This window comes from Cricetulus griseus, chromosome 5 (genome assembly GCF_003668045.3).
Source record: "Cricetulus griseus strain 17A/GY chromosome 5, alternate assembly CriGri-PICRH-1.0, whole genome shotgun sequence".
NCBI classification, from domain to species: Eukaryota; Metazoa; Chordata; class Mammalia; order Rodentia; family Cricetidae; genus Cricetulus; species Cricetulus griseus.
The window spans coordinates 117,683,333-117,700,091 of record NC_048598.1 but is presented as its reverse complement, the minus strand read 5'-3'; the positions used below and the strand labels follow the sequence as shown (position 1 = coordinate 117,700,091).

General features: G+C 47.6%; 1 protein-coding gene across 4 annotated transcripts in view; it reads left to right on the top strand.

The window, feature by feature from the left end:
* Positions 1 to 16,759, top strand: part of Ift43 (intraflagellar transport 43) — an 80,067-nt gene that overhangs the window by 22,462 nt on the left and 40,846 nt on the right. For all 4 annotated transcript variants that reach the window (XM_027418575.2, XM_027418573.2, XM_027418574.2 and 1 more), the window contains exon 3: positions 6,705 to 6,769. In XM_027418575.2, coding sequence (XP_027274376.1) covers positions 6,705 to 6,769 — 65 coding nt within the window. The remainder of the gene's footprint in view (positions 1 to 6,704; positions 6,770 to 16,759) is intronic.

The window sequence follows — 16,759 nt, the reverse complement described above, 5'->3', positions numbered from 1 at the left end:
TGGCCTCCTGAGTTTAGCTTCAACCTGATGCCTGTTCACACAGATTTCACACAGACCTGAAGTTTACCCACCGTGGGCCTCATAGAACTAGGAACATCTAACGACAAGGGTGGTGTAGTTTTCTGTCTCTGCACCAGGATAGATCCCAGGAAATGGCGCTGAACTCTGTAGAAGAGTCCTTGTCATCTGGAATAGTGGTTACTGAAGTCTGTCTCATTCAGCCAGGGTGCTTATGTAGCCTTGCAGGACTCACGGATCTGGAGACCATTTCCAGTTCTTGGCCTCAGTAGTAAACCCAGAGTGTAAACATTCCCCCCAGGAGAGGGACACCTGTCTCTGAATGTGCAGGTTCCAGTTTCACAGAGTGCTGAGTGCCACCTGTCCCCCCTCACCTCCTATGGTACCAGCTTGTCACCTCAATTGGGTTTAGAGCAACCCCAGGAATCTAGCTCCGGGCGTGCCTATGAGGGTGTTTCAGAAAGGTTTAACCAAATAGAGCAGATGCCCTCTGGATAGGGTAGCACCTGTGGGTAAGGAGGAAGCTGCCCAGCTGCTCTCATCTTTCTGTGTGATGACTGGATGCAGTGTGACAGCTGCCTCACTCCCCTCCGCCCACTTCGTCTTTTCTGACACAGTGGCCCGCACCCTCAAACTACAAACTAAATATACCCTTCTTCAGGTTTCTACCATCCTTCTCAGTGCCTCCTGAGCTTTGCCCAGTCCCTAGTGAACAGGGCTCCTCTGCATGCCCCCTCGCCCAGCTGCTCCAGTGTTTGAGGAAGATGAGGAGCAGTCTCCACAGTGGTATATTATGTCAGCTCTGGGAGGCTTCTGCCATTTGTGAAGAAAACCTTTTATTTTTAGAGCTAGATATCAAGCAGCTAGGCACGGAAGAAGATTGCTGTGTGGCAGGCTTTTTATTTCTCATTCAAGGGTGCCATGTTGTGACTGGGAAAATTAGAAGAACGACGGCTGTCACCTATGGGAGCGGAGGCTCTTCGCTCAACCCTAGTGGCCATGGCTTCCTCGGGTCTGGTTAGAGGTGAAACATGTCACCTTAGTTGCAGTGACCAAGGAGATCCAGCCTGCCTAAAAGGCGTCTGCCTTTAATTTCCCCTCCAGTGATTGTGTATTTGGTTATGGTCTGGTCTTTCCTGTGTTGACATTAGTAATAGTGGCCACAGTGATTGTAGAAGAGTCATGATATGCCTGGCACTGTCTTGTGCACTTAACCATCCTGTCAAGTCTTGAGTCCCTCTCTGGTTTTAGGGACTACTCAAAGGTTACATTTCAAGGGAAGTTTGTATCACTTCTGCTCTTTTCCACACTGCCTAATAATCCACCATCCTTTCTCAGGCTACTCTCTGCCCCTGCTGTCATTGTAACCCACATCCAGAGTAGAGAAGAGAGAGTACAGGAGAGTCAGTTTCCTCCAGGCCTGGCCTCTTAGCATCTTACAGCATTAGAAAAATCTCCCAAACAGACGTGACGTTCTCCGTACTTGAACACCACAGGTTTTACTTGAGTTCATTCTCTCTTTCCAAATACCTGGAGTGGAGAAATGGTTGGAGACCACACACCCAGGTGTCAGCTGCACCAGCCTCAGGGAGTGAATTTAGACTAGGGCTGGGTTCAATTACAGCACTGGTTCACAACCTTCTTAATGCTGAAGCCTCTTACTACAATTCTTTATGTTGTGGTGACCCCTAACAGTAAAATAACTGTCAATTTGTTACTGTTATGAATCCTAATGTAAATATTTGATACGCAGCGTATCTGATATGTGACCCCATAAAAGAGTCATCAGACTCCCAAAGGGGTTACAACCCATAGGCTGAGAACCACTGAACTAATGGCTTCGTCAAAAGTGTGTTCATTCTGCCCACTGGGCATGCAAGAAAAGATCACGCTGCCTGTTTTTCTCAGAACACTACAGAGCCCCCCTCTACTCTTTTCTGGTAAAGAGAGGAACAGAGAGAGAATTCTGTACTAGGGATTAAAAACAGCCACACAGTACAGTAGCAACAGGAGGAACATTAACAGGAAGGAGCCAGAGGTGAGGACAGCGGCTAACTGCCATGCGTGTCCCTGCCCCGGGGCATGGCTCCCACTCAGCTCCAGCATTACTGGATATTCCAGTTTGTCAAGGCTGCTGGAAACTGACTTTTAATGTGGAAATCTTCCAATTCTTAGATGGTATCATAAATTGAAAACAAACAAAAGAAATTGTGTGGGCAAACAAAACCTGGCGACCAATTAATGACCACAGTGCATCATCACAGGATACATAGGCCCATCTTCGGGAAGAGACGATGTAGAGGGTTTTTCCCAGGGGCACAGGGAGAGGGGTGTAGGCAAATTGGTTTGTTTTATATTGTAACTTTTAAGAGATTTATCTATGTGCATGTGGGAACGTGTGTGGGTGTAAACCTGCGCACATGCATGAAGGCCAGAAGAGGGCGCCAGGTGTCCTCCATGCGCCCCACCTATTTCTTTTGAAGCAGGGTCTCTCTTCGAGCCTGAAGCTTGAGTTTTCTTGCCTGGGCTGGAAGCCAGCCAGCATCAGTTATCCTCGAATTGCCACTGTCTGCAGAGATGGGGTTAGAAGTGTGCGCCAGGTGTCCTGATTGTTTTGTGGGTGCTGAGATTTGAATTCTGGTCCTTATGATTAGAACAACAAGCGCTCTTAGGCACCAGGCCATTTTTCCTGCCTCTGCCCCTTTCTTTTGAGACAGTGTCTCTCTATGTAGCCCAGGCTGGTCTTGAATTGGTGACTCAGCCTCCCAAGTGCTGACATTATAAATATGTGCCATCTTGCCTGGCCATAAATCAGTTTAAAACATCTCAAGGGGGGCTCAGTGAGGGTCAGTTCAGTTCAAAACTTTGTCCCGTCATTATACTGCCGTATGCATGGCAAGAGAAAAGACAAGGTCCTTTGATTCTGTAGGTCACTTTGGTGTTTCATAGTCTGGGGTCACTCTGCCTCTAGTTGGTTTTTAGAGATGTCCTGCTCTGTGCAGTCTGAAGGAGCCCACCCACCTCTGTGGCTCAATCCAGTTGATTCTTTGCAGTTGTCTCACTGTGTGATTCAGGCTGACCTCAAACTTGGAACCCTCCTGCTTCAGCCTCCTGAGTGCTAGGATTGGGACATGCATCATCATACCTGGCTCTAATTAGTTCTGCCTGGGTCCAGTACACTGGGATTTAGTCAGCTGTGTCTAATCAAAAATGGGGCATGGGATACATGGCTGCTTCTTCCAGCCCCCAGATGGACTCGACGGGTGGACAGAGAGGCAAGAGTGTAGCCCCTTAGTGCATCGTTGGTTCTCCCCTCCCCTTCTGGGGACAGGTGGTAGATGTTTTCCACTTGTGTATTTAAGATTCCCTTTAAGTGGGACAGACATGCAGGGCCTTCCTCTGGCTCTGGGATGGACAGACATTCGAGGCCTTCCTCTGGCTCTGAGATGGACAGACATGCAGGGCCTTCCTCTGGCTCTGAGATGGATAGACATGCATGGCCTTCCTCAGGCTGTGGGATGGACAGACATTCAGGGCCTTCCTCTGTCTCTGTTGCCAGCCTCTAATGTAGAAAGCTGAGTGGTTTTTGTTTGTCCCCCCCCCCCCACCTAAATTGTACCTAAATTGTTCCAAGTGCTCAGTGAGGTGTAGGTATTTTATTCCAGGGCTTGGATCCTTGTCAGTCTTTCCAGCAGGCCCTGGCTCATACCACAGAAAGACCCTATATGTAAATGGAACACTTCTTTGCCAGGCTGGGGCACTGCTACACTGGTAGGAAAGGAAAACCTATCACCATGTTTAAAAAGACAACTACAACAGGCTGGGCGTGGTGGTGAACACCTTTAGGTGCATCTCTGTGAGTTCCAGGACACTCAGCACTCAGGTGGATCTCTGTGAGTTCCAGGACAACCAGGGATACACAGAGAAACCCTGTCTTGAAAAAAAAATCAAATGCATAAAGGCATGAGGCATACTGAAAGGGTGTTTCCTTCAAATAGTCCTATTAGGCTTCAGAAAGGAGGTCACAATGATATGACATTCCGGTCCAGGGGCCAGCAAACCACATCCTTCCCCTCACAGCTGGCCCACTGCCTAGCTTTAGAGTTTCTGTTTTGTTTTTGAAGGTCAGCTATACCTGTCTGCCTGAGTATCTGAACTGTTTATTTCTCCACAGGGTCGAAGTTCAGTGGTTACACCAGAGACAGTGTGGCCCATAAGAGAAATATTTACCTCCTAGTCCTTTGTAGTTTACTGACTCCTATTGTAGTCCATTTATCAGAACTCCTCTCCAGACTGAGAGCCACAATTAGAATTTTGTGAAGTTCTTGAAAAAAGGAAACTGAGATTTCAAAAAAAAAAAAAAGTTCCTAGAAGAATGCTGGGTAATTCAAAAATAGGACACACTCCGGGCTGTTTCACCCAGCTCAGGTGCTGTTGAGGCTTGCTATTGGGTGGTATTTTTAGTTAGAGCATGCTGGGTAAGAATCTGTACAATAGAGTTTCTGACCGTGCCCATTCCAGGGGAGTATGTTTGCTTCCTGGCCAAATAGCTTGAGGAAAGTAGAACCTGCCAGTGTCGTGTTTATGTCTGCTAAGCAAACCTTACTTTTAAATCTTCATTTTATTACTTTTATTCTTATAAAAGTAATATAAATAGACCATTAAAAGTTAGAAAAGTCATGACAGCACAGGGATGGAAAATTTAAATCTCCCTTGATTGGGAGTCCCTAGTGTGTGCACAGAGCTAATGAACTAAGTAGTCTGCATTCAATCTTTGCAAAATCAGATCCTTATTCCTACTGTTTTGAAATATGTTTTTCTAATTAATGTATATGAGCTTTGAAGTTAGTTTTAGAATATAGTTTTACATTACCTGTATACTATTTTGTATATATTCTTTCATTTTTTTTTTTAGTTCCTTATTGCTGTCCATTTTGGTTATTGCCAAGTGTTCATTACACAGGAATGACATATATTCTTCGTATTTATGTCTTTGGGACAAGTTTCTGGGTTTAGAATTGCTGCCTTAGAGCTGGAGAGATGGCTCAGTGGTTAAGAGCACCAGCTTCTCTCCTAAAAGACCTGGGGTTCCATCCCCCTAGTGCCCACATGGTGGCTCACAACCATCTGTTAACTCCAGTTCCAGGGGATCTGATGCCCTCTTCTGGTCATGATAGGCATTACACACATGTGGTGCACAGACATACATGCAGGCAGAACATCTCCCACACATCAAGTAAAAATAAAGAAATCTTTAAAGAAAAAAAAATAAGGAATTGTTGCTTTAACAAGCATAAGCAGGCTGGAGAGATGGCTCAGTAGGTAAAGTGTCAGATTCTCAGAACCCACCTAAGAAGCTGGGCATGGTGATGTAGTCCTGTAACCATGGGGAGGGAAAGGCAGGTCATTCATTGCTCAGCCATTCTAGCCTGATCAGTGCGATCCAGGTTCAGTGAGACACCCTGTCTGAAGAAGTCAAGGTGGAGACCAATTGAGGAAAGACACCCAGTGCCACTCCTGGGCCTCTGTACACACGGCACATCCCCTGCCCCCCACATACATGCATACGCCACACACACACACACAACACACACACACACACACACATCACACACACACACACACACACACACACACACTCACACACAACACACACACACACACACACACACTCACACACACACACACACACACCACACACACACACACACACACACCACACACACACTCACACACACACACACACACACACACACACACACACACACACACACACACACACTCACACACACACACACACACACACACACACACACACCACACACACACACACACACACACTCACACACACACACTCACACACACACACACACACACCACACACACACACACACTCACACACACACACACACACACACACACACACACACACTACACACACACACATCACACACACACACACACACCCACACACACACACACACACTCACACACACACACTACACACACACTCACACACACACACCACACACACACACACACACTCACACACACACACACACACACACACACACACTCACACACACACACACACTCACACACACACACACACACACACACTCACACACACACACACACACACTCACACACACACACACACCTCTCACACACACTCACACTCACACACACTCACACACACACTCTCACACACACTCACACACACACACTCACACACACACTCACACACACACTCACACACACACACACTCACACACACACACACACACACACTCACACACACACACACACACACACACACTCACACACACACACACACACACACACACTCACACACACTCATGCTCGCACACGGATTGCAGCTTATCGGTAGAGTTTGTACTAAGCACGAATGAGGCCCTGGGTTTACTCTCCCAGCTTGGAAAAAAAGTCTTGAATATTTTAAGTCTTTGGTAGACACCTGCCAGCTGTTCATCAGGAACAGTGTGCCAATTTCCACACCAGGACAGAAGATGGTATGGTTTTCACAGTAAATTAGAATTTATTTTCATATTTTTATCGGGGAAGTGCTTCAGTGAGCTACCTTGGTTTAGGTGGCCTGAACCTGGTGCTCTGTAGTGTTGGAAGGCACAAGCTGAGTGATTGTCATTCTGGCTTCTCTCACATAGGCTCCCCCACCAAAACCACCTCGGCGCCAGGGAGGCTGGGCAGATGACTCCGTGAAGATGTCAAAGTGAGTACGCAACTCCCAGGGGGGAAATTGGGATTGGGGGCATGGGGTATGGCCATGGGATACCTGTGCCATCATTTTTGTAACCTTTCTGAGGCCAGCCACACACCATTTAAGTGTACAATATAATTGTTCTTAGGATAGGCACAGCTCTGCACCTGCCACCCAGTCCATTTGAGGACATTTTTCTCCCATCGCACCCAACAAGCCCCGCGTCGCTTAACAACCCCTTTCCACGACACCCCACTTCCCACCCGTGGACAGCAGTCAGTTTCTGTCTCTGATTTGCTTCTACTGAAGTCCGTGTCAGTGGGTCCCTGATCTAGTCCATCTTTTATGACTCCTCTTGCTTGGCCGGCCATTTTCAAAGTCCAGCCCTGCTCTGTTCTTCATCTCTTCAGCATGCTGGAGCAGACTGTCAGTTGCTGTGGATGAACTCTGCAACATGTCTGCATTGGACACACACCATTCATTCGTGAGGAATAGGACAGGTGTCCTGTCACTGCCTGGTTGGCCTCTCGTGTTTATCACAAGCCGGTGCCGGGAGCTGGTGGGAACATTGGTCCACAATAATTCAACATTGTCTTATCATCCTCTCTTCTTCTTTGGGACTCCTAGAAGGGAACAACCAGTGCCACAGACCCGAGGTGTCCCTTTTAAGTTGTGTGGGGCTGCGGATGCTGGGTCCATCCTCACCCAGGGGGATAAGGTTGGGCAAGGTGTTCATGGTCCTTGAGCCTCTGGATGGACACATCAGTGCTTCTGACTGGGTGGTGCAGGGGCTGAAGCAACAGCCACCCTCTGTCCCCACCCCCCACCTTTTCAAGCTTATGTCAGAGGCCTTGTGGTTCCATGTTGAGAGATGGCAGAGTACGGTGATCAAGAGACACAGATTCTGGAACCAGAATGCCTGGTTTCAAATCCCGGCTATGCCCAGTATTATACCACAGAGCCCTTGAGCAGGCGATTAAGCTGTCTGACTTCTTTTTGCTCATCTCTGCAGTGGGGTTAAAATAGCTCCCACTTCAGTGGACTGATGTGAGGACCAATGGGTTCCCAGAAGAGAAAGACACATTTAGGAGGCACTAGGTAGATGTGGGGTGCTGCTGCTGCTGCTGTTGCTATGGTGATAATTGGGTTTCTTGTCCTCATGCCTTCACGGGTGGCTTTGACCATTTTCTCTACCAGTGTTCTGGCAGACAGTGATGTGTATACATTTCCTCAAAGGGTCTTTTGGGAGTACTTCTAGGTCTAGAAAATGAAGGGTTGTCTTGAATATCAGCGTTCTTAGGAGGCTTAACATAGGCATGTCAGGCTTCCAAAGGAAATTTTATGGGATTGTCTCGGTTGGGTTTTGTTTGTTCCCATTTGTTTGTTTGAGACAGGATCTCACTCTGGATAGCCTGGAACTTGCTATGTAAGTAATACAGGCTGGCCTTGAACTCCCAGAAATCCACTTGCCTCTGCCTCCATGGTGATGTGATTAAAGGCATGCACAACCATGTTGGACTTGTTAGTTTTGTTTTTGAGACAGAGTGCCATGTGGCTGAGGCTGGCTTCTAGTTCAACAGGTAGCTAAGGATGACCTTGAACTTGTCTGATCCTCCTGCCTCCACCTCCAGAGTGCTGAGATTACAGGTGTGCACCACCACACCTGGCTTACATGGTGGCAGGAATCAAACCCAGGGTTCATTCTCTGCTAGATGAAAGTATTCCAACTGAGCTGCATCCCCGGTGTGGTGAGCGTTTTTAAGTCTAGACAGAGATGGAGCTCTTGAGCCATCCGGGATAGGTGGAACTCATGAGCCATCAGGGATAGCATCCATGTCTCTGGGAAGGTTTCCAAACCGACTTGTCTTGAGTCAAGGAGAACAGTCCCACACTTCTTTCCAGCACTCTCAAAAGAGCCTGATTTGCACACCGATGGTCACATGGCAGTTGGTCATCTGTGATCTTGCCCATAGGAATCAACTTAAAGCCGTGGACGCCTGATTCAGACACACCTGGGTGTGGATTTTGGTTGTAGCACTTACTTCAGTGGCAGTGCACACTTAGGGATGTTACTTAGCCCTATAAGATGGCAGCAGTATTCAGGGCACAGAGTTGCTCTGAGGCTGGAATACACAACACAGGAAAAGCACGAAGCTCAATGTCGTGCCCAGCCAGGAGCTGCAGTTCTTGTTAGCATGTGCAAGGGCCTGATTTGATCCCCTGTGCCACAGGAAACAAAAATATTCTAACTGTGGTGCTTACAAACATAGTGATGGTGCAGCTCTCTCTTAGTTCCGGGATTATAAAATAGGAGGCTGTCACTTGGCCAGTGCTGGCTGCCACCTGGCCCTGTGTGTCTCTGGTTTTCATTGGTTCTGGGGTGGGCAGCTTCCAGACTGGACAGGTTGGGTTACAGTTGGGTTTTGTGGCTTCTAGAAGTTTGACTCATTGTGTAACCTAGGCTAATCTGACACAAAGGATACTGTTGGACATTTTATTTAGTCCCATTTTACAGATGAAGTAAGTGGAGTGGGGGTGGCTGTAAGTTGACAGGGGAAGTACTCTGTCTGTTCAAAGTTCCCAGCTAATGGTGGACTTACAAGTCTGTTTTGTTTTTAATACCTTGCATTAAGTCTTCGATGTAGGGTAGACCAAACCTATATTCACTCCACCAGTGGGATGGCCACTCACCAAGGTTATTTAAGACATACAAAGATGCACACTGTCTTCAAGATGTATAGTCTTAAGGAGTAGACATCACCCATAATCAGAATTTCTTTAAGCAGCTGTCTTCAAAACAACACTGTTAGAGGGATGTGGCTCAGTGGATGGGAGTTTGCCTAGCATGCAAAAGGTTCTGGGTTCTGTCCCCAGCACTAGAGCAGAATCAAAAAACCAACAGCAGGACATGTTTCCAATCCTTTGCATCCGTTCCTCCCCCTCTCTTCTCCTTCCATCTCCCTCATCCTCTGTATTATTCCCGAGCCATTCCAAAGTAAGTTGTAGATGCTATGACATTTATTCCTAAATGCTAAAGCCTGCGTCTTCCAGCATAGACACAGAAACTCGACCACTAGGTCACTGCATAGTTACTTAATAGTATCAGATACGTAGTTTACATTTAAATGTCCCTATTTGTCCTTCGATGTTTTTCTAGCCCTGGAAGCCAATCAGAATCCACACATTATACCAGCTACAGTTCTACACCGCCCCCCCCCTTCTCTCTCAGGAGATGGGGTCTTTATAATCTAGCCTCAAACCCATATCCATCCTCAGCCTCTCAAGTGCTGCAATTACAAGTATAAGCCACCAGGCCCAGCTCCTTTCACTTTCTTGATCTACAACAGCTCCCAATTCTATGTCTGAGGCATCCGGCCAGTTGCCTCACAGAAGGTCTCTCTCTCAGTTTCTCCAATTTGTCATGACTAGATTCAAGATGAAGGTCTGGGGCAAGAACAGGTGATACTGTGTGCTTCCTCCCACGTCTCATGAGAACGCACAGGATTGAACATAGCCCCATGTTAGTGCTACTGAGTGTGAGCCCCATGTCAGTGGTACCGAGTGTGACTGCTCAGCTTTGGTGGGGAGCAAAGCAAATAGTGACTGACTTTGATTGTCTTAGGGCACTGCTCGGAGTCTGTTCTACACAACTTTTTCCCTAGCAACTTTAGTGCTTCCTAGTGTTTTTTTGCACAAACCAAAATGTGTTAGTGAGGACTACAATGCAGGGTGTGTTTCCTGTCCTGGGAGAGCTAGATTCTAATCAAGGACATCAGGTATCTCTAGTCAAAAAGTCACGAATCGCCCAAGGAGCACGGGGTAAGTGAGAGGCAAATGGGCAGTGCTAGCCATGTGGCATCAGAAGAAAGTGACTCTCAGGTCGGAGCCACCTTGTAGAGTAAATGGGGTCAAGCTAGTTGGATTCTGACAAAGACAGTAAGAGTGGGCTGGCTACATCAGAAAATTCGAACTGCAGAGTAGTGTGCTTACTTTAAAAGCTTCTGGTATAACAATAGCCTCATGGCACTACACATATCTGACACAGTCTGGCTGCTGTAAGGAATTACCAGAATCCCTGGAGCTCAGACAATGCCCATTTCCACTAGTCTTTCTGGGGGCAAGATGTCTAAGGTCCGATGACAGAGTTCTTGATGAGAAGCTCTTTCTGGGTAGGTCAGTTTCTCTCTCTCTCTCCCATTGTGAGAGCTTCATCCTTGTGACCTCAGCCCAGCCAAATAACCACCTGCAAACACCATCACCTTAGGGATTAGGGCTTCAACATAAGAATCTGGGGATGGGGTGCAAACAGCTCAGAGCTGTAACTAAAGTCAGGAAGGCTCCATTCAGTGAAGAAGGACAGAGGGCAGTTTGAGACAGCTACATGTCTCCTGTGGAAAGAAGAGGGCTGTTTATGGCTCTGACAAATGAGCTCACAGTGACACACATGAGCTCCCATGATACCTTTGCTCAGTGTGAAACACTCTTTAAGACAGAGCAGAATATCTGTGGGCCTTGGCCCTGGGAGGTACCATGTCCTAGAACCCGGACTCACTCCAGGGTGGGTAGGATTGACTTGAGGAATAGCTTGGGACCCGAAATTCTTACCTGTGCCTTCTCCTGACCTGAAAGTAGTAGCTGTGCCCAAGCCACCATCTTGGAGTCAACTGCCTGAATTTGTCTGAATGGGGACACTAAAAGAGTTGATGGGTCACCAGCATGACCGTGGTGAGCAGAGCTGAGTGCAAGGGACCCAGACCTGGGAAGGAAAAGGCCTTCTGACTAAGTTTTGTCTCAAAGTGTCTGTTTTTGGGTTTGTCCCTGCATTGATCTGCAAGGGAATGAGGCAAGTAATGGCCCCTCGGGGACTTTGAGGACTTTGCTCTCAATGTCAGCCGTCATTTTCAATCACCCTCTCCCTCCCAGCCATTAATTTTGGCCCAGGATCATGGGGACTTGTCCATCTATCACTCCTAATTGACACTAAATGATCTGTCAGTTTATTGATGAACGGCAGGAGTGGAATTGTCACAATATATTTTACTTTCCAACAACTCCTCCTGACAATTTTACCTTGTCCATCTCGCTCTGCTCACATAAATCTCCATTGGCCGCTCATTCCTCCTCACGGGCTGTTCTGGTGCCAGCCACTTCCACACCATCTGCACGTGTCAAGGACATCAAGATGGCGGAAGAACTGCCATGTGTTGGTCCCGAGTTACCCCCTTCCCTCCTCCTCCTCTTCCTTCCTTTCTCTCTCTCTCTCTTTAATGGCCTAGATGTTCCAAGAATACTAAAGGGCTTCTGTCCTCTCCCTCTATGTCATTGCCATAGTGGAGTCTCTACCTTCTTGTTAGCAGCGAGTAGTTAATTCTTAATAGGTTACAGAAGTGTGAAAGGCAAAGACTCGCCAGGCCAGAGGGCTCGGCAGTCTGCAGGCGCAGCTGCAGACACAGGCTCTGTCCTCCTAACCCAGCCATGTTACAGCCTGCCTGGCCCCACCATAGCCTGTTCATTAGGAAGGTGTCACAGGTGTAGGTTTTCTAGGGGCTCCCCTCTGGGTGCTGTGTGTGGCCCTGGGGATGCAAGCAGGCTGTGATCTTCTGCCCTTGGGCCTACGCCAGGCCTAGTTGCTGCCAAGACCCGAGGCTGGTTGTGCCTGTGAGAAGTCTCATCCGTCTAGCCCAGCTCGCCACTCAGATATTTCGTGTAAAACTTCCATCACTGGGAAGATGGGAAATTGCTGGGCTAGACATAGATGCAGATAAACAGTTGTACGTGGGGATATGAAAATCCCCTGGCAAGGAGAGCAACCTGACAGTATTGTTGAATCCCTCCCTCCTGCTGGAGATCATTTTTGTTAATTGATAAGGACTGTTTTCCTTTATTAACCACCATGCTATTTTATGCCTATCAAAATTAATAACAGTTTCTTAATGTTATCTGATATCCAGATCATATTCAGTTATTTTCATTGTAGCAAAGATGTCTTGGTAGAGTTGGGCTGTGAAAAAGGACAAATCAAGGTCCATACTTTTAGTTCTTAAGTCTTTAGCTTCTCATTTATGCTACACCCCCTCACTTTTCCCATGCCTTGTGTGTGTGTGCATGTGTGTGCGTGTGTGCGTGCGTGCGTGCGTGCGTGCGTGTGTGTGTGTGTGTGTGTGTACACGTGTGTGCGTGTGTGCATGGGGTGTGTCCAATATTCTAGATTCGGACCGTTTCTTTCAGAGTTGTGGTGTTTAAATTATTTCTCTATCTGCCCATGGTCCTGTTCCAAAGGAAAGTTATGGCTAGGTCCAGCTGGTGTTCAAGCTATGCACACTGTTGTGGTTGGAGTACTTCATTTCAAGGACCAGGTGTGAGGAGGTCCAGGAGTGAGGGGGCCTGGGTTTGGGGGAACGGGGAGCTGGGTATGTGGAGGCCCAGAAGTGAGGGGATCTGGGGAGGAGGCAGATAGGGAGGCTGGAGTGGAGGGACAGGTGGGGGTGGGCGGTAGGTCTGAGGAGGCCCAGGAGTGAGGGGGCCTGGGAGGGCCTAGGTAGGGAAGGGGAGTGGAGGGACCCAGGTTGGGGGGCGGTCTGAGGAGGCAGTGCAAATGTGGGAAGGTACAGCTATAAGGAGGGCACCGGTATCCACTTACATCACTTTAAGCAATCCATGGTCGATGGGGTTAGTCATGCGTAGACTTCCACCTACCACCCCATCAAGCTGGTAATAGGTGCAGCATCTATTGGCAAGAGTTGCTTAAGGAAATGATTCCATTAAAGGCTATCATATGGCGATTTTCTAAATTTTCACTCCTCACTGAAAATTCTTCTGTAAAGAACTTTGCATTGATGATTTGACTGCTCCAAATGCAATCTGTCCTTACTGTCCTGCCTCCCTGTCATTAATCTTTATTTTGTAAAATTTTAAACTTATGGAAAGGTTGTAGGGATGTCCATCAAGCACCTACACCCTGTCACCGGAAGGACTGCTGTGAGAATGTGTGTATCTTTGGATGTGTGTGCCTATGGATGTGTGGCTGCTTTCTAGTTCTCCTCTTCCACTGAGCTCCTTGGGGCTGTTGCTGCCTTTTCCTCTGCATTGCTAATAATGCGAGCATAGTTATGAGAGATTGTTGTCCATTTTCTGTGTTTCTGGGTCTATAATGCTTGACACACGCAGATGCACAGTGTAGAGTTGATCTGTCAGTGATTTCTGGATGTTCCTTACAGAGCTCCAATAATTAAGAAGAGATATTGTGCTCCTGAATCCAGAGACCTTAACTTCTGACATTCAGATTTTCATCAGTGAACACAATTTTGCTTTTGGATTTCAAGAAAAACAAGATAAACTTGGAAGCCTTGAGAATTAACTTCCTACATGTTAGCTTTACCTAAAAATCCAGAACTGGTATGGCACAGGGGAGTCCTGGATACCATGAGGGAGAAGTTGATTTCTCAGCAGGTCAATCACCTGTAAGATGACAAGGGCCCAAGATTGAGTGAGATCAGGTGGGCAGCTGACTGAGAAGGGAAAACCTAGTTAGTTAAAACACGCACACACCCATGCACATGCACATGCACACATGTACACATATGCCAGGACACCAGACCTATGTGTATGGCCTTCAGAGATGCTCATGTGAACTCCCTGTTTGGACATCTGTCTTAAGAGTCGTGTGTGTGTGTGTGTGTGTGTGTGTGTGTGTGTGTGTGTGTGTGTGTGTGTGTGTGCGGCGCGCGCGCGCGCGACCGTGCGCGCACACGCGCGCGCACGTGTGTTTCCTGAAGTCAACTTCTGAGATACTCTGAGTTTAGAAAAGATAGCTTTAGAGCCAGACACTGTCATACGTTTTAGCATACACCTTACATTTATTTGTTCTATTTAAGACTCTGTTGTGTGTCACTATTTGTGGGGAGACACAAACAGGCATCTACCCACCCAAGCTAGGGAACCAATGACAGACCAAAGTAAGGAAACCACCTAAATGCAACTTGGTGAACCAGTGTGGGGGACTTCTCGGAACAAGAATTACTCAAAGAGCTACATCACCAAAGCCCACGCCAGCATGGGCGATGGCTCAGGAAGGTGGAAACCTGTAGCATGCTGCATAGTCTTCAAGCAGGCCAACAGGTTAGAGATTGTCTCTTCCAGCTAGCTAGGCTGGTCTGAGCCTCTTCTGGGTGGCTCAGCCAGTTGTCCTGATAGCTCTGCTTGTCCGAGTGTCTCCTAGCCATCTGTTTAAAAAAAAATGTAGTCCAGTAGAACAGTCATTCCATCCTGGATTTTGTGTGCACGCGTGTGTGTGTTTGTGTGTGTGTGTGTGCGCACATGCATGCACACACACACATTATACTCATTGCACACACAAACATATATTTCCCCTTCCCACTGTACTCAATGGGCAGCAGTACTCATCTGTGCTATCTTATTCAGATCTCTAAGCATTGTTTCTAACCAATCTTTCCAAATCTCAATGAAAGGTAGAAAGGCAGGAGGTACAGTATTTTCCCAGGCCAAAAAAGCAGCTGCCATGTGACTCCTAGAAAGTTCATAGAGACTTTAAGATGCACACAGGGATCCATAGGCTCGAGAGATGGTATGACTATCGTGCCAGTCTTTCTTGTGATCTTGAGAGATGGTGTGACTTATCGTGCCAGTCTTTCTTGTGATCTTGAGAGATGGTGTGACTTATCGTGCCAGTCTTTCTTGTGATCTTGAGAGATGGTGTGACTTATCATGCCAGTCTTTCTTGTGATCTCGAGAGATGGTGTGACTATCGTGCCAGTCTTTTTTGTGATCTGGGGTGGGTGGGCACTTTCACACACCTCCACTTGGGACAGATAAGGGATGTTGGGTGCACCTGGGGCTCTAGCGTCACAAAGCCAGTGCACGGATGCAGTGCCTGGGTGTGAAATGATTGCACCACTGCCAAGTACTTCCCTACTCACACCAGCATTCAGTTCCGCACAGTGGGGCGGTTTGCTGCTAAGTAGCCTCCATCATGTCTCTCTGGAGCAAGGGACACCTGATGCCCCAGTGTCAGAGGAAAACTGCCTGAGCTGAATGTGTTGCCTACCCATGTACACATGAAGAGGACGGCTGGAGCCTCACAACTGCAGATTTACCAACCCCTCAGTCCACAAGTCCTTGTCCCAGTGGCTGTGTGGTAGCCTGGTGGACCCAGGGATAGGTGTCAGTCCTCACTTTCCCAGCCTACCACCAGGTCTTCTGCCACCATAAGCTTTTCTCAGCCAAGTTAGCTGTGGCTTCTTTGTAATTAAAGTCCAGCTATTCATCTAGAATGGATTCTTACATGTCCTTTGAAGACTTTGACCTTTAGCCCTTTGCAGTGTCTAGTTTTACAGAAGTGACTGCTGCTGGTCACTTCTTGGAGCTGGGTCTAGGATTGTAGAGCTGGAGGCATGTCCCTAAGGATCAGGAGTGGAATGAACAGCCCTTAGTAATAGCCCCTGAATAATCATAGGCAAAAGCCAAGTCTCTGATGGAACACTCCTTGTTTCTCTGGACTGTCCATAGTGCAGAGGTCATCTCTCTTAGGAAGTTCAAACCTTTGTCTTTTGATCTGTCCAGTTCTGCAGTTGCCAAGAGAGCTGTTTGAGGTCCATATGAGTCCCTCCACTGCTGGAGAACTCACTGACAAGAGCTTCCGGCTCCATGTTTTAAAAATAAAGTCCTTTCCCTGGTGGACGGTGGTACCACACACCTTTAATCCCAACATTCAGGAGGCAGAGGCAGGTGGATCTCTGTGAGGCCAGCCTGGTCTACAGAGTGAGTTCCAAGATAGGCTCCCAAGCTACAGAGAAACTCTGTCTTGAAAAACAAACAAAAGAAAATAAAGTCCTTTCCCTAAATGCAAACAAGACAAAAACAAGCTAAATTTACCCTCAGCTGCCATCTCCTCCAGTCCTGGCCATCTCTCTAGCAGTGACTTCCCAGGACTGGTGTCCTCGAGTACTTTAAGAGATGCGCAGATGGCTCCTGACTTGTGACAGT